The sequence below is a fragment of the Dermacentor albipictus genome, chromosome 9 (genome assembly GCF_038994185.2).
Source record: "Dermacentor albipictus isolate Rhodes 1998 colony chromosome 9, USDA_Dalb.pri_finalv2, whole genome shotgun sequence".
Classification (NCBI taxonomy): Eukaryota; Metazoa; Arthropoda; class Arachnida; order Ixodida; family Ixodidae; genus Dermacentor; species Dermacentor albipictus.
The window spans coordinates 98,690,694-98,709,162 of record NC_091829.1 but is presented as its reverse complement, the minus strand read 5'-3'; the positions used below and the strand labels follow the sequence as shown (position 1 = coordinate 98,709,162).

The 18,469-nt window shown below is 48.5% G+C and overlaps 1 protein-coding gene across 3 annotated transcripts in view; it reads right to left on the bottom strand.

The window, feature by feature from the left end:
- Window positions 1-10,017: 10,017 nt before the first annotated feature.
- LOC139049551 (neprilysin-1-like) overlaps window positions 10,018-18,469 on the bottom strand; it is a 60,523-nt gene continuing 52,071 nt past the window's right edge. For 2 of the 3 annotated variants that reach the window (XM_070525092.1, XM_070525093.1), the window contains exons 6-8: window positions 13,738-14,144; window positions 12,793-13,168; window positions 10,018-11,670 (exon numbers count right to left, since the gene is read on the bottom strand). In XM_070525092.1, coding sequence (XP_070381193.1) covers window positions 11,368-11,670; window positions 12,793-13,168; window positions 13,738-14,144 — 1,086 coding nt within the window. In that variant the 3' untranslated portion in view covers window positions 10,018-11,367. The remainder of the gene's footprint in view (window positions 11,671-12,792; window positions 13,169-13,737; window positions 14,145-18,469) is intronic. The other variant, XM_070525094.1, reaches the window with a different exon arrangement.

Below are 18,469 nucleotides of genomic sequence, written 5' to 3'. Positions count from 1 at the left end.
AGAGAAAAGCTCACTGAAATTGGCGGGTGTGGCCTTCCGCATCGCAAGTCGAGTCGCCTGGAGGCAAAACAACACGACACGCTCCGTGTCCCTTGTGTTCAGCCGGCACAGATTATCAAAACGCAGTGCGTCGAACAACACATGGACGTGCAGGTAGACTACACCGTAGTCTACGAGGCCCCTGAAGAAGTACATCAATTTTCAAATCACGTCGATGTTGCCTATGGATATTACAGACCGGCTGCTAAGTTGGTTCGCGCCCGGCAAGTGGGTGTTTAGCGCATCCAGCCGTTCCCGACTACGAATGACGGTGCTCAAGTGCTGCAGGACGGCTGCACCCTGACGCTGCTCGTGAATCTCTCCCCCCCCCCCCCACCATGTGTCCTGCAAGCGATGCCCAAATTTAAGGACATAGGACAGGTTGAACTCACGGCCGTGGATGATAGATGACTCCCTCAGCACTTCCTCCAGATAGTCCTGCAGAGGCAACAAACACTTCCTCGACGCACAACTTCTGCGAAAGCGTCTGACCACGCAAGATGCGTAGGAACACTCCAACTGGGACTCTGCTGAGCCGTGAGTCGAGAACCGTGGTGATTCCGCGGGCCAACGAAAGTCCTACGATATAGCGTCCAACACCCTTGAACGAGTAATGGCTTATAAATTCTTGGTCGTATTCTCGAAAGGATAGCAACACTTCCCTCAAGGACATTTTCGGCGAGCTCAAAAAGCGTTCACACGACCTGTAGAAATTGCTGCGTATAAGAAGTCGGTCGAGACTGCTGTTTCTCTCCTCGCGCGTTTGAGGCTGGTATTCGCGTATCGCAGAAAACGTTCGATGCCGCTGTGGAGGAAGCTGGCGGAATCCCCGTGAATGCCTGTCCCATGACTCCCCTCCTAACGGTGACAGACGGGACCATAAAAGTCCTTGCACGTTTCTTCACTGTAGTCGATCAGCATTTCATTGTCGTGGACGGCTTGCTTGTAAGAGGCGGTATTGCACTCTCCAAGACTTGGGCCGTACGCCCTGAAAGAATGTTTTCGGCAGCATCATACCTTCCCTCACAGTTGGGACGCTTCCTGCATTCATGGAGACGATGTTGTCGTCAGAATGAACTGCGCTTTTAACAAAACGATAATTGTGAAAGACTTTCACTTCAGTGCTGATACGAAGTCAGTTCTATGACGTGTTTGTTCTCACTGATAATGCAGGCTACAGCTGACGACGTTGCGTAAATATTCAACTTGACCAACATCCATTTTGCTTTTAGTCTTCAACACTGACTTCGGCTACATTCTTCAGGCTTTCAGTTGGTGCCACCACAATCCGGAATCTTTCGTCAACACCTGAATCACTCATCAGCGAGACCAGGCTCATCTTTTCATCGATCGCACTGCTGCTTACTGCTGCAATCATCGCTGCGGGAATCCTATTTGTCCTCGCTCGCAGCTATGTATGTTTCATCCGACCACGAGAACTGGCATGATGTACTGCCCTTTGTCACGTACGCACTCAACACCGTTGCGTACGAGACTACCGGCTATGAGCCTTTCTTCCTGCTGTATGCACGTCTACCCCGGTACACGATGAACACTGTTTTCTTTTTCCTTTCTGTAGTCACGAAAATCCCACTGTTACCGAGGCCTTGCCGAAGAGGCACGTCGTAACGCTTGTTTACGCACTTTGGCATCGCACGACAGATCGAAAACACGCTACGATATTCGCCACCGCCCGGTTTCCTATCGCTTTGGTGATTTAGTGTCGCTGTCGACGCCTGTACGGAAACGGGGACCACGCCAAAAGCTTTTGTCTATCTACGACGGACCGTTTGTTGTTCTTTACAGACACACGGAGGTCGCGTGCTTCGCCTCACGGCGAGTGGTAGAAGAGCTGCCAAGAGCCATGCCCATGTGGCCCTCTTGAAATTTTTATCTTCAAGACAAATGGATTGACTCTCCCGGCGCACTTGTCTCTTACGAGAGAAGTGAGCGCGCTTGCAGTACCGTGTTGGAAAAAAGGAAGTGGACAACGTTGAGATCTTCAACATAATAATAACGGATAACAATAAGTCCTTATGACGGATTATTTATCTTTACGTACATCGCTCACAACAAATAGTGGTACTAACCTTTTACATACACTTCAATTTCTAGTGCCTGCCCACAGACATTTAATTAGATTACTCTGGGTGCCTGGTCATAGGGGATTATACACGAACGAATCGCCTGACAGTCTCGCGAAGGTGGCCCTCAATGGCCCCGTACTATCATTACTTCCCGCGACAGCTTACCGAACACAATATTTAAGGATATATGCAAATGCTCTAGACTTTTTGAACCCGGCGATAGCAGCACAAAAATTCCTTTAACACCAGTAAAACTGAAGTACTTTTACCCGGTTACGCTGTCAAACACCATTTTATCAATTGTCCAGTGCCAACCATTATAGTCACACGGCTAGTCTGGCACACTTCGCTATGTAGTCATTCTGTGCAGTAGATGAGACAATAGGTTATTTTTCTTAATTTACTGCTATTTTTCTTTGTTAAGGAAAAACAGTTTCGAACCGATGTTTACGCAAATCTGTTTAATTTTTTTCCATTGTAAATATCGTTCCTCTAGGAGCCTCCTCCCTTGCACCCTACCACAGGGATGTCTGCTCAGCCGTCGAGAAATTCTTAGTTGTTTCAAGGCGACTCTCTTAAGTTCTTGATACATAATATTTATCAATTTGCACATGAAACTTTTGCCAGTTTTTTAAGACCAACATCTTCCTAATACCCTCCAAATCTAGGCCAATCCTTCGCAGTGGGTTCGCGCCATCGAAAAAGGATATCCTATCCTATCCAGCCAGCTGGCCGCTCTTGAGCTCACCTTCGGGTCCTGAAATAAACAGCCCCCTTCAGATGTAAGTGTGATAAATGCTGTCCTTCGCGCGCAACGGTAGATTAGCACAGTATATTTCACTGACGTTTCGGCTGGTGGACCAGACTTTGACAAAGGCTGGTCCACCAGCCTTTGTGTGTGTGTGTGTGTGTGTGTGTGTGTGTGTGTGTGTGTGTGTGTGTGTGTGTGTGTGTGTGCGTGTGTGCGTTTGTGTGTGTGTGTGTGTGTGTGTGTGTGTGTGTGTGTGTGTGTGTGTGTGTGTGTGAGCGCGCGCGCGCGCGTTCCTCCAAAGACGATGCTGTTCCTCCTGATTCTGTCCTACCAATTTTCTCTTACATCTTTAAAGGAACCCTGAAGTGCTTTTCACGACTTTGTACAAACGCATTCAGTTAAGATTGTCTCTTTTTGTGATGAAGTGGTGCACTTGAGCGTTCCGTGTAACGCATCTAATTTGCTATAAGGTTTTAAAATAGGCATCGCTACTAATCGCAGCACGCCGCGCGACTTAGTATTCAGCCGTCCCTGAACAAGTGACGCGAGGTGATTATAATATCACGGTAGTAGGGCGAGCTACCCGATTTGCTGCCCAGGGCGCGTCATCGATCATTTTCCCAGCTTTATGGTGAACGAATGTCGTTCGTAATAGCTCAAATGTTAGTTAATTTCTCTCCATGAAAATGAAAGTAGCAGAAAGAGAATGTGCAAGCAGAATTTATCACTGCACTCAAGAATTTCCTGCACATGGCAATTGTCGCCTCCTTGTGTTCCAACGGGCTGCGTATTGTTGCGAGTCTGTGTTAGTCTCGATCTGTCTTTTCGCCAACAACGTGGTCCGTCCTTGCGTTGTGGGGTTCAAACGTAGCGATCGGCGACATGTGAAGCTGCGACATCGTGTCCCTCTGCAAGGCAAACATGCGGGCGGAATGGCTGCTGCGCTGGTTGTCTGTATCCAATCGACAGCAGCATCTACGCGTTTGCGGCGGTCACTTCACTCCGAAGGATTAATATACAGGGTGCCCCAGCCAACTTTAGCCAGAGCTTTTTTAAATATGCAAATGCCACATAGCTGGATACAACAAAGGTAATCTTGTTTGGCGTCGCTTGCAGGCACTAAAACTATTTTTTTCGTCTACTCAGATAATTAGTCTTAATCAACTGCTCAATTATTATAATTGCATGAAAAGTGTCAGTGATGAAAGTGTATAGCGACATGAAAAGCTCCCGATACAGCTTTCTGTTGCTCAGTACGTGCTACATCAAAGTGTTACATCAAAGGCGCTAGCTGTAGCGAGCGCTGAAACTAGATTGATAGCCAGTGGCACAGTTCCAACGGAATGCTCTCAGATTGGAGAAGAATCTGCCATAGCACTTGCAATTGCAAGTACTTCAGCCAAAATTATAGTCAGCGACTCTAAGGTTGCGGTGATGAACTTTGCCAGAGGCAGAATTTCTCCCGAGGCGAGCAGAATCCTGCAGACCTGCAGAGATAGCAGGAAAATTGAAATAATCTGGGCACTTGCGCATGCCTCCCTCGCTGGGAACGAGGCGGCCCACGAATTAGCTCGAGGACTTACATTCCGAGCTGGCGGGCTAGCCGAAGGCTTCACGGGACGGGACCACTTAGTGTGTTACAGAGAGATCACACAACACTGCAGACTATGGCGGGTTAAATATCCTCCGGCTGATATATCATTAAACAAGAGCCAGGCCTCCAGATGGCGTCGCCTGCAAACCAACTTGTTTCCAAGCCCGGTGTCGTGCAGCCTCTACTACCCGGGTCAGTACTCCAGCCAGTGTAAGCTATGTAAAGCCAGGTCTAATCTTAATCACATTCTGTGGAAATGCCCACTGGCTCCCTCTGAGGGAAGAATAAAGTCTCTAGAACAGTGCGAGACCTTATTACTCAGCTCCGATCCGAAGATTCAACTGAAGACCGTCCGACTGGCCGAAACCACCGCTAGCGTCCACGGACTCCTGGCCGTCGTCTAGGTGGGAAGGCTAGTAACTTAAAGCCTTCCCTACACCTGTTGGACAAATAAAGTTTTACAATCCAATCCGAGCGTGAAAGAAGCCCGCGAAAACACGCAAAGTGTATCGAACGGCCAGTCTGATGGTAATTCTGCGCGGTTTTTTGTGGGCTGCTTTCACGCTGGCAAAAGCAACTGTATATAGCACGTATTGAGCAAGAGAAAGCTGTATGAGCAGTTTCTCATGTCGCACTACAATTTTCTCACTTACACTTTTCATCCAATTTTAATATTTGAGCAGTTCATTAGGACTAATTTGCTGAGTCGTCGGAATGAAAAAAATAGTTTGAGTATCTCCAAGCGACGGCAAACAGCATTATCTTTCTCTGTCCAGCTAGGTGGCATTTGCATGTTTTTGCACTCTGGCAAAAGTTAGCTCCGACACCCTGTATACCACAATAGTGTTTAGTGTGTCCGATATTCCCGTAAACGCAAGCGCAGGAACACTGGTCCTGGGCATTTTACGGTATGAGAAGAGGCACTAACGTGAACGGCCTGCACGGTGCAGCCACCCGGTGGCACGGAGCTCAACCAAACACAGAACTAATGCAGAATTAACCACGTGCATCCTAATTTGCTGCAGCGTTTTTGGCAGGAGCAATATAAGCTCTTTGTTTGGCTGGTTGCGCTCTGCGCCACAAGGTGGCTGGACCGTGCAGACAGATTAGGTCACTCAGATACGTCTACGCTAAAGCTCCTTCATCACGAAGGTGGTAGTGTGGAGTGGCTTTAGTTTTCGGCTCCGCCGATCCGTCAAAACGCCCAGCTCGCCTGTGGTTACCGCAATACTGGACGCGCACCACGGTGCGACAGAATGCTCGCAACGCACGCTCCTTCGATAGCTCTCGCTTGGAGCGGCTGGCGGAGAGGTTAGAGAGGCTTCGCGCGCTGACTCAAGGACAACTGGAAGTCAACGTCACATCATGACGCAGAGCCAGTGAATGCGCAGCTTAACGCCGATCACTCGGCGAACGAGTCGAGGAGAAACAGCATGGCTATGGATTAGGGTAACTTGTAACCATGCGTAGCTTCACACATATTGCTGTACAAATGTTTTATTGCACCTGAGCGTTATGAGCCTATAAAGCCTGTCAGAACAGTTTCAGGGACGCTTTAAGAACCCCGCCCGATTTCAGCACCTGTTCAAACCAATTTATTTTCCATCAGACACAAGCACCGTAACGACCCGCAGGCTCGCTACGTCGACGCAGCCAAGTATCCGGGCCGAAACGCCTTCGCCATCAGCGTCACAGACTACAGGGGGACGACACTGGCGTTGGCGACAATTCTCGCCAAACGCGCGGACACAGCTGAGGAGGCCGCTATAGCACTCGCCACCCATACAAGCGAGGATGCCATAGTGGTCTTCACCGACTCTCAAACAGCGGCACGCAACTACATGAAAGGCAGGGTCTCCACCAAAGCGATCAACTTACTGAAACGTGGCGATACTCCTCCCCCCTACACCTGCATCATGTGGGTTCCGGGACACGAGGGACTCGAGGGGAATGAAGCGGCACACACCGCGGCCCGCGCAAGCGTCAACGGGGCTTCCCCGCACGGTATTCTAGAAAGGTCCCACCCACACAAATCAGTGGAGGAAATGGAAACAATACCGTTAACTTACCAAGCACTACTACAACACTATCGGCTTGGACGCAGGGTGTACCTTCCACCACATCCCAAACTAACAAGAAACGAAGGCACCGACTACAGGCGACTCCAGAGCAATACCTTTACCCACGGAATCCTGCTGCATCATTTCCACCCAACACTATACAGCTACACCTGTCCACACTGCAACGTGCCTGACACCCTGGCGCACCTCCTCCTGCAATGCAAGAACGCCCGAGCAAGCATAACAGCGACACAACTAATAGCAGCAGACGCAGATCGAAAGCTCCTCGCTGAAACGTGGGAGGCTGTGATCTCCAAGTCGGACCTGGTCGACCAGCGCGAACTAGTCGCCCGGGCCCGGAGGGCGATCCAAGCCAGAGGGTTCCTGGAATAAGGGACCCTCCCACCTCGACTGAAAAGTCACGACTTCAAATAATAGTTTCATTCTCTCTCTCTCTCGTACACTACATGGTAGAGTGTATAAGCGCGACTGGACGCGGACGAAGAAAGAAACAGATACACAGACACAGCGCTTACTTTCAACTATATATTTTATTTTCGCACGCATCGATAAATATATACCGTGCGAGCGGAAACAAACGTGACAGCAAAAAAAGAACATTGAGTGGTACATTTCGTTGAACCGGACACGTGTGCAAGGCAAGGGAAAAAAGGAGAAAAAATATCTACTACAATTGTCACGAAGACAAACCAAGGAATCGTATCTCCTTTTCCGAAAGTGATACCGAAGGCTCGCTTACGCACTTTTGCTGTAATTTTGCTATCTCGTATGCCTCTACAATCTCCCTCGTCATCCTGCTATGAGCCTTATACAGAACGGAAGTGCTCTCAAACATGGGCTTGCAGGAACAATCTCGGCAGTGAACGCCCAAGTGACCCGAGATTACCTTATTGACATTGTATTGATGCTCCCTTAATCTCTCGTTGATGCATCTGCCGGTTTGACCAATATACGTATTTCCGCATGAAAGTGGGATGGCATAGACAACGTTATGAGTACAGGTTACAAATTGTTGGAGATGTTGGGTAGAACATGAGGGCCTTTTGTTATTTTCTGTGTTAACCTGTTTGCATAGCTTCTGTAGACGCTCAGGGGCAGAGACGCTCGCGCTTATACACTCTACCATAGATTCTAACCAACTAGCCCGCCAGCGTGTTTTAACTACGTACACTACAACACAGAAATGAACCAAACAATAGGGGAGAACTTGTTCACCTTACAAAAACTCGAGCCCCTCTAACAAAAACGATCTACGCCCGCCGTGGTTGCCTAGTGGCTATTGTGCTGGGCTGCTGAGCATGAGGTCGCGGGAACGAATCCCGGCCGCGGCGGCCGCTTTTCGATGAGGACAAGATAAGCTCCAAAAGGTGTAAACTTTTTCAAGAGTGTAAGTTTTCATATGTAGCAAGTTCTCCCTGGTGTCTCTGCTACCTATTTTGTGCGTTCCCCCGGGAGAGTACGGACATTCCCATATTATGTGGTCGACGGTCCCTCTCGCCCCACAAAGATTACATCTTTGTGGGGCGAGAGACACCAGTAGAGACACCTGGGAGACCCTGCTACATATGATGAAAACTTGCACTCTTGAAAAAGTTTACACCTTTTGGAGCTTACCTTGTCCCACAACGATAATCGTCATTGCCTTCCTTTCGTCTCCTGTCTTGAAAAGTCTGTGCGAGTTACATTCCTGTCAAGACTGCTACGTCATGCTGATGACGTGCATGACGTTCATGGCCTCGAAGTACCGGGAACGCAGCATTAAGGAGACCTTTATTGTGGGGAAAGTTAAGCCCCAAAGCGTTCAAGCACTTTTGAAAGTGTACGACATTATTGCTTGCTTATTAAAGTGTTCGAAATTATTCAGCAAACAATATAAGTAGCATTATAGGTAGAATTCGTCGTTACTATGCAAGAAAATTATCACTATGCTAACTTCTCAAGTGTGATCTCCAATGTTTACTCGCTCAGAGCTTCTATAGCACCCTCACAAGTTTGCTTCTGGTCGACGATTTCTTCTTTTACGAGAAAGAACCCTTGAACCACAGCTCCTACTTCTTGGATTACATTTAAATGTTACTTACTTAGTATACTTCGGTGCCTCGACTCTTATGGCATCTTCAATGTGGCCGCCTTGATCCTCCAAATCAGTGCCTTGCAGGTCCGGCGTTTTTCGAGCTTAGAAGCACAGGACGAGCACGCAAGCCGAACGTGCCACCCGCTCTTGTAGTAGGATGAAATGGCACACGCCAAACCACATGACTACAGCGAACGTCTGATTTCACCCAGCCGTAGCTCCCGGCGCTGACGGAAAAAAAACAGCGCACGCGCAGGTAGGTCGAGCGTTCGCTGACAAACCCTCGCGCAATGTCTTTATTACAGTGGACGATCGCCAAAAGTGGCGACGCTGCGTTGTGGTGACGTGTCACTCGAAATGCTCTCAGTCCTGACAATCGCTCCTAGGACAAGGCCCGCAGGGGGAGGAGACCAACCGAAAAGAACCAGGCTCACGCAAAACGCGCGCTCTTTCTTTGTAAATGCTTGTAAAGACAACGCTGCTCGCGGGTGTGGTATTAGGCACTACTAAATGACCATCCGAAGATGCCATTAGATAGAGTGACGGGAAGGTTCACTCTGTCATTCAGGACTTCGTGCAAAGGTCGACGCGATTTAATTCATAAAGCTCTTTCGCCAAATGTATTTTCATTTGTGTTATGCGCGTTAGTCTCCATTTTCATCAACACAGTCAACATTTTTCTATTCTAATGTGCCTTTTCACAACTAATGGCCACTGTTCTTATAACTTTATCAATTTCAGGTTATAACTTCGGGAAACCGATTCTTGAAGGCGAAAGTTTCGTTTCTTGAAAGTTGGCGTTGGAAACCCAAGCGCCGGTACGTCAGTGTGACGTCGTTGATTTCAAGGTATGTTCTCGGAGTGCGGTCCTTTTGGCGACCAGCAAAAGCTCTCAAGACTACCCAACTTCCCTCTTTCGATGTTTTAGAATACAGCGTAGTTCATTTTCACTAATAAAACGAATAGCTACAGGCCGGCGCTGATGCCGTCCAAGCTCACGGCGTCACGGAGGGTTCATGCGGGAACTACGTCAACACCGCTCTATCGTTCTCGCGTCTTTCATAAACTCTCGCGCCTGCACTCACGGTAAGCGTGACGCCTCTGTTAACGATTCGTCCGGAAATCCGCGCAAGGTGCGCAAAGAATGACAAAGCGACAAGGGTAGAACCGCCGATAGTTTAACGACCGGTGATCGGCGGTATTACGGTATTAAAGAGCCATGGCGTGGCCTATCAATATTATGCAGTGGTTGAAAGCTATCAAGGCTCCAACGTACCAATCACCAATGCACTAAACAAGCCCAAGGTCTCGACAAACGAGCGGTTCGTTATAGCATCGATGACGACAAGCCGTTTGTGAAACCGCACACGTAAGGTATTTTTTTCCTTTTTGTCATCATCTGGGTACAAAATACCAATAAACTCGTACTGAAAGTGCGGAGTAAATAGACCGCGCGGTACTGTACAGCTTACGCACCACCCCGTTGACACTCATAGTCTGTATGTGCACTATGGATTAGACACGTACCACATTGATGCGAAAAGGAGAACAAGAGTCCGTTCTCTGCAAAAGATTTGCTCGTGAAAAACAAAAGTAGAAAGTAGCGGTCACACTCGCAAGGCTCCTTGCGCGTTCTATCACTGCAAAGTCAATTTTCATACGCATACGCGTCACAGGAAGAGTTCAGGACTGCGCAGAGTTCTTGGCACAAACACCATATGGTCACGTGACTTATACGGCATTCTGCTACACCAAAAAAAAAGCAACAGCAAAGGCGGAACACTTTCAGAATAGCATGAAGAGGAATAGCTAGCGCGTACATACGCGTGCCGAAGATTAGAAAGAGGTACATATGCATTCAAACGTACGCATAGTTGAGCATCAAAAACGAATACGATAGTATAGACACGGCGTATCTAGCGAATGACGAAAAACTACAAAAAAGGCTGGGCGGGGCAAGGGGGCAGATGTTCATCCCGAGAAAAACACGCGGTATAAAAACACGCGGTACAACCTCTGTCCAATGCCAGCAGTGAGCCGAAAACTATCTAACGGGTCACACCACACAGTCGGGAACGACATTCGCAATGAATGCGCGGTTTGTCTCATCGTCAACTGCTGATCCATACCCCCTGTGAATGGAAAGATCACAGCGATTAGCGCGCCATAATGAGGGGCATTTGGGAAACGTACAGCCGCTTTTCATTCCCCATTGGCTGGCTGACGTGACTCGCGGGATCTCGGCTGCGCTGTACGTAACCCACACCAAAAACACACTTGCTGTTCTGCGGCAAATGCGATGAGGACTTAGTTTTACAAGTCATGCAACGAAAAAAGAAATTGCACTTCGCACGCGACAAGCGTAAACATTTACGCCAGCTCATCGTGTTTATGGTAAACGGTTTCATCCAGAACACTTCTTTAAGCCTTCCGTGTGAATGGAATGATCTCGGAAGGATTACCGCTGGGAAAGTGCAGCCTGTTTGTTACTTTATTTTTTCCGTCATCGGCCTAGCGGGGCGGCTTCGCATGACTGTGTATTTTGATCACCTGGGGGAAACAAGAACTTCAGCCCAGGCCAAACCTATACACGTTCGCTAAATGTGTTAACACTGTCCATATGTCCGAAACATGCTGAGAGCTTGAAGCGCAGTTTTGTGAACACAGTTATAATAGTTACAGAAAAAAAAACTATATCGCGATCTGCCACGCGGTATACAGTGCCGTGCAAGTTTCCCGTGTCAGAAGCTCGGACACTTCACCAATCGCATGTTGCTGTACGGCGGGCAAGAGAAGACGTTCGCAAAGTCCTCCTTGTGCTTCAGGGGGTCGTTGCACAATGACATGCCATTCTCTTCGGCGCAGTGCCTGTAACAGTGGACGGCGTAGAAGAGCTGGTGGCCTGTGAGCGGCACATCCTGCAGCCGGTCCTCGTCGAAGGATGGTACAAGCTTGAGCACCAAGAGCGCGATGTCCAGGGCTAAGCTATCCACCATGTTTTTCTCCACTACACTGATCCATTGGGGAGTGCGCTCCTCTTGTCGCTGGAATAGCGTGGAAAAACACAAGCGTCAATTATGGCGCGCGCCAGCATTCAGGGGCGAGGGGGGGGGGGGAGGCAACGGGCCTAAAATTATAGGGTGGGGGTTTGAAAGAACGTGCGACAAAACCCACTGTCTCCGGGCGCCGCCGTCCATCAAGTGCGTGTCTCCCCACAAATATGGAATCCTGGCTACGTCACTGCGGTCAGAAATTACGATTTGATGGATCTTTAAAAAAAGAGCAAATTTGTATTGTCATCTTCGATTAGGATTAACGCTAAGGTACTGAAGCCCGAGGTTACTGGGCATATTGATTACCTCAGGGGGTCAACCACTTAAATAACAAATGCCCAAGAAATCAACTTGTTTACCACGGAGCTCGAACTTCATCTCGTCTTCCTCGATGCTCTATCGAGCCCTTTATATCCAGACCCTTGGTCGCTCTATGGTTGGAGTATATCATGAGCACTGCCAAGGGTGCGCATTCTGTAACTGTGTAGCGATCGTCCGTAACTTCGTACGCAACTCTACCAAGCCCCCACTGCCTCCTCCCTACCAAGGCCCCTTTCGTGTGGTTCGCGGCAAAGAAGAGACAGTGTCGTGCGACCACGTGAACCCAGCCTACCTTCAACAATAACTCTTCATTCCAGTGACCATTCACACCGAAGCCTCCGGCATTCTGAAGGGAGGGGGAGGAGCCTTTGTAGCGACCGTCCGTCACTTCGTAGTGCCCCTGCTCGAACCGAAGCGGCTTTAAGACAGGGGCATCCCCACTAGCACTACGCAAACCTGCTTTCTTTGGAGACAGTAGACTCTCCATTCTCGGGTTGTCCAAACGTGTAGTCCTTGCCTCCGCTAAACCGAGCTCCCAACAAGTGTGCCTAGTAGCTTGGAGGTACTGGTAACCCAGGCGTGCCCTGTGTCTTGTACCCCGTGTGCTGGGATTAAAAAAGCTCTAACCTACATGTTAACATGATGGGCAGAAAAAGAAACACAATCACACCAGGATGCGTTGGCATGACCTGTGTACATGCATATTTGGGTGGTCGCGTCCATTTCCGCTACACACCTTGTGAACAGAAATGCACCACCTGGCCAACAGAGATGTCCTAGAGCCATACCAACCTGCTTATCCTTCACGTCGAAGAAGCAGATTTGGAGTTGTTCCAGGGGATCTGTCCCATGGCCCTGTAATCGAAGCTCCATGTAGGACTCGATCGTTGCCTTGGCCACTTCGACGCCGAAGGTGCCTAGGCGCACCGGCATAGGCGCGGTCATGTGGTACATAGGCGTCATCAAAATGGACGGCTTGAGGGCGTAGTCGATGCGGTCGTGCTTATTATGCGGGTGGTAGAAGTGATTTTCAAACAACCATGGCTGTGGCATCGCGCCGATGTCATCGATGTCCGCCCGACGGTTGGCCTTAACCGTCGGTTGGCCGACGGTTGCGTCACGCAGATTCTTCAAGAAGCTCGCCTCCATTTCCGGGTATTTCGAGAACCTGTTTCGAGGAAGGAAGCGCCGAAATTTCAACAAGAGGTAATTTTAAAACTAGCACACCCAAGTGCCGTCGAGTGCCGAAAACATCGCACCCTTTAGTGCTTCCGTGCTTTTGTACTCCTAAATATAAAGCAAAATTAGTACGAGAATGTACATATTTTAAGGACTACAAAAGAGTACAAGAGAGTACAACTCCCTGCGGTCGGGTTTTTTGGGTGTTCAAAAATTAAAACTCCCAATTGTCGTTGCAAATAGACTTTTTAATCCCTTATTTTATGGTTACTGCGTGGCGCTCTACGAGCTGCCACGCTTGCTTAACAGCTGAAAAATTTTGCCGCTTAGCTTGGGGTTGAAGGTTCGAAAAAAGGATTCAGCCCGGTTTTCGGTTCACTTGCCGCTGGTTTTTCACACCCCGACTATTCCTCGTGAGGCGCGGTACATAGGCAATTATAGGAGCGGTGAGGCTGCATCCCCTCTGGGCTTAGAGCACACACCGCAGCGTACCGCCGCAAAGCTAAAACGCTTTCACTTCGCATTCACTTTACTATAAGGCGTCACGCGGTTCCGAACCTCGCCTCGATGTCGTCCACTCGGGCTATCTCCATGTACCTGAAGACCACGTCGAGTTCGGCCCACGGGTAGGTGGCACGATCGAGCTTCTGGTACATGACGCGACGCACCTCTTTCGCGATGCGCCGCGCGTCTGTGCGCACCGGTTCGGTGTAGACGCGCTCCAGGAATGGCAGGAACAGGGCGGCCCCCATGAGGTAGCTGGCGAAGGCGAAGCAGTCCCTCCGGTGCAGCTCCTCAACGCCCGCCAGAGTGTTGTAGTGGTTGGCGATGAGCTGTCGGTTGGCGAACTGCGCGGTGAACTGGACGGCCATCCAGCCTATGATGAGCTCGACGATGGTCTCTTTCGTCTTGATCAGCTCGATCATCTGCTTGAAGTACTCGTCGTGGTCGGTGGCGATCTCGATCTGGGCGCGCGCGTGCGTGCGGTGCGCATAAGCGCGAGCTGCGATCTTGCCTCTCGAGAACACCGAGGGAAAAAAAGACAAAAAATTGATGATGGTTTCGATAAAACTTTGTGTTTCAGTGACTGGTTGAAGAAAAATGTTATGGAATAGGCAAAGACGTGAATTTTTTCTTCTTAAGAGCAAGTTCGGAAGGCCAAGATTAGATTTCATCAGCGAAGCACTGGCAGTACAGGAGTAGTTTGATACGACAAAGCGAGCTGAGCGATTCTGAAGAGACTCTATTGCATCTGCAAGGTTACGTAAGCCTCGATCCCAGATAGGAGACGCACACAAGTCTAAGTCCAATTAGCATTTGATATAGTAATAAATTTAAGTGGCTTGATGCTTCAGCAAAATACTGACAAAATATTGACAACAGTATCAATGCGAGATTGTGGGTTCTCAATTCTTTCAAAAATTCATGCTTGTCAGTGGTTATTGTAGATACCCTTTAGCAAACCTCCGCAAGAAAAATCTTATATGTAGAATTTCACCCGAGGCATGACTTGGATATTCGGGAGGTATGGTGTGTGGGGGGGCGGGGGGGGGGGAGTGAGTGATGTACAATGGATGTAGACCACAGAAGTGAACATTTCTGGCAGATGGCGATTAGGACTACTTTCGGCAAATATAAGCTTGCGCTCTAATTTTCATTCAATCTCATTGCAGTCTAAAAATGCTTATGCTCACTCTCAGGCCCTACCTGCAGTGATACGACTCACTTATGCAGCAGTAATTAAAAATGGCTGTGGCTTAGGTAAGGTTAAGCCCAGGATGCGAAGCATACTAGCCTTTATTTTAGTTGTTGAACCACTGTTTAGCCTGGTGAACTGCTGTTGCTTGGCTATATTTGGTTCGGCTATACGAAGAAACAACTCATGCGTTACTCTGCTTCGCCTTGGACGCCCCGCATTGGACGCTGTGAGCGTCGAGCAACGCAGCGTTCGGCGCGGCAACGAAATGTGCGCCTGAGCAAGCGACGCACGCCTGAGCCTTAGCAACAGCTCGTTTCTAAGGCAACACCGCATTCACTAGAGGCGCTTTTGTACCGCTTTGAAGCACTGTACTCGTGGCTCAGTGGTAGCGTCTCCGTCTCACACTCCGGAGACCCTGGTTCGATTCCCACCCAGCCCATCTTGCAAGAGTTGAGCCAAAGCCACTTCTCCTCTGTCGTGACGTCACGGTGTCACGTGGTATTCAAGGCGACACCGCCGCGCCTGAGGAGCTGGGCTTAGCTCTCGTAATATGCTTCGCATAAAAGAAAATGAAGAATTAAGACATTCCATGAAGCAGCACCCCCTCAAGCCTGGTTCCGAAGTAATTTCAACTCCGCAGTGGTAATTCCACAACACTGTCCTCCACAAAAATAGTGGTATCACTTCACTTGTCACTAGCGTTTCATGCTACAAACGATGGCAACACTGCGATCATTCAGACTGAAATCCAAATGATGGCGACGCTGAGATCAGCCAGCATAAAATCTCTATGTCATGCTATGGCCTGCAAATATAAAGATCAGGGGCTGCCTGTGTTCACTTTGATTGTTAACTCTTGCTTTTGAAAAAGTTTTTACAGCTGCGCGAAATGCCGCAAACCACCAAAGCGTCTCTTCCAAGACAGCCTGTGCTAACGCGGCGGCAACTGAACTGATAGCTAATGATGGATCTGCAAGCCAGTGTGGTAGCATTTCAAACAGTCTGTGCCTCGATGCGATGGCAGCTGAAGATGGGCAAGATCAGCTGACGGAAAACTATGACAGTAACGTGATCCACGCACGACAGCCTGAACGTGTGCCATACTCCGGGCAGCTCTGGAACAAGTAGCTCTGCATGCTTTACAGATTTACGTTCAGCACCTTCATTGCCATATGACGGAAATGCTCGCCTACCCAGGTATTTAGTTGTCAGCTGCAGTGTTTTATTTATTTATTTATTTATTTATTTATTTATTTATTTATTCGCTTGTTTGTTTATTTGTTTATGTATTTATTGGTACCTCAAATACCCCATTTGGGGTTTTACATGAGGGGTAGGCATATTTAGATCATATTTTCAATGAACGCCTTGAACGATGAATGACTGGAGTGGTGCACCGCTTCAGCAGGTAGATGATTCCAGTCCATCGCTGTTGGAACGAAGAAAGAGTTAAGATGAGCGGAGGTGCGAGCTGGAGGGGGATAAACAGCCTTTGAATGGCTATGACGGGATGAAGTGCGATGCGCAGGCTTGATGTCGGTCTTGTGAAGCAGTGAGGGATAGAATTTGTAAAAGAGGCACACTCTTGCTGTTCTGCGGCGCTGCTCAAGGGTTGGAAGGTTCAAAGATTACTTAAGTTTAGTAACGCTAGTGTGGCAAGAGTAGTCAGGATGAATGAAATTTACTGCACGATTCTGTATGGATTCTAGTGCTGTTTCCAGGTTAGTTTGGAGTGGGTCCCACACTGAGCATGCGTATTCCAGTTTGGGTAGAGCGTTTGTTAAATAAGCTAGTATTTTACCAGAGGGCGGAACAACACGTAGATTACGGCGCAGGTAGCATAGTGCACCATTGGAATCATTGCTAATGCTGCAAATGTGCGAGGACCAACCGAGGTTATTGGAGAATTTAATACCTAAGTACTTATAAGAAGTCACGGCACATATTTCAGAACCGGCGATAATGTAATTAGCTGAAATAAATGATTGGTGACGATGGAAAGTAAGTAGCGACATTTTTTTTACGTTGAGGGACATTAGCCAATTATTACGCCAAGTTTCAATGACATTAAGGTCGGACTGGAGAGCGCGAGAATCAGCGTCATTAGTAATAGGACGATAGATTACACAATCAGCAAATGACGAGGATGACGAGCCTTCACAACAGAAGACAGCTGCTGCAACATGACGCAAGTTTCAGTCAAATGGCATCGATAATGGAAAGAAGTGTTTCTTATCCCTCCCCCATGTATCCGCTGAGTCATCTAGCCACACATCGGCTCACCTCCCTTCTCGGAGCATGCTCCCTTTACTACAGCTGACATAGACCCATTGTGGACCTATTGATGTCAGAATTGTGCCCAGGAGTAGCTGGGTCCTGTGATAACCCCAGAACTACCAATCCGGTCTTGTTCAAGTTCTCTGGAAATGACACCAATGAAAAGCTAGAATCGACATGCAATAGCACTGCAGAGCTTCAAAAAGTACAGTGACCTAAGAGGGAAGTAAAAGAGGCTGGGAATGCTGCGCAACCAGGCAAAGGCCTCTATTCGAAGCCTCAAGCAACAAGTCTAGGCGCCAAAAACTTCATGTCCAACTCCATGTCCTCCATGTCCAAGAAGAAATTCATAAATGAAGACCAAAAGCAACTAATAGCTAGAGAAATAGCAAAGAATGCATTTGGTCCGATAACACAATCGAAACATCACTGCAAATCAAGCATGCATGTGGTGCAGCTGGTTATGAACTTCTGCGATCATTATCGTATCCCCCTGCCCTCAAACAGAGCCCTGATCTGGAGGTTACAAAACATCCACTTTCTTCCAGGTATCCTCCATGCTCAAATGCAAAGTGGGGGCAATGGAGGATATTGAAAGTGATTGTGTCCTATTCATTAGTGAAATGGAAATCGCTCAAGGGTACGAGCATGACCGCTCACTGGACTGCCTTTTTGGGAGCACGACCCTGCCTGAAACACCAGACAATGTAGCAAACCACGCCTTAGGTGTTCATGGTGGGCGGTTTAAACAAGCGCTTAAACAAATGATTGCTTACCACTTTACGGGCAGATCTGTTGATGGACGATTGCTGAAAGACGTTTCCAGCCTCATAGAAATGCTTCACAGCATATTGCTAAGAGTTCTTGTCGTAACAAGTGTTATGGGGTCAGCAAACCGAGATGTGTGGTGGTTGCTAGGGCTTTCTCGCCATCGAAACTCTGAAACAGTTAGTAGTGTCCCTCACCCTCACCTTTAAGACTCAGCATTTTATGGCGGACCCCCAGCACATGCTATAAAAAACCTTCGGGCTCAGCTTCTGCGGGTAAGCTGTTTCTACTTGAGCAATGAGACAGTGAACCAACAGGGTCTTTTTGGCAACAAGGTCGACATCAAACATGTAGAGGAAGTACTCGATCACGACTCCGATAACGACCCTAAGAAAGCACACGGCTTGTCTGCTGTCTACGTGAGCACTAGACATTTTACGAAAATGAAGGTCAGCATTGCTGTACAGCTTTTTCGTGAAGCCCCTGCTGGAATTCCGTACCTAACCCAGAAAGGAAAGCTTCCAGTCGAAGCCGAAACAACGGCTT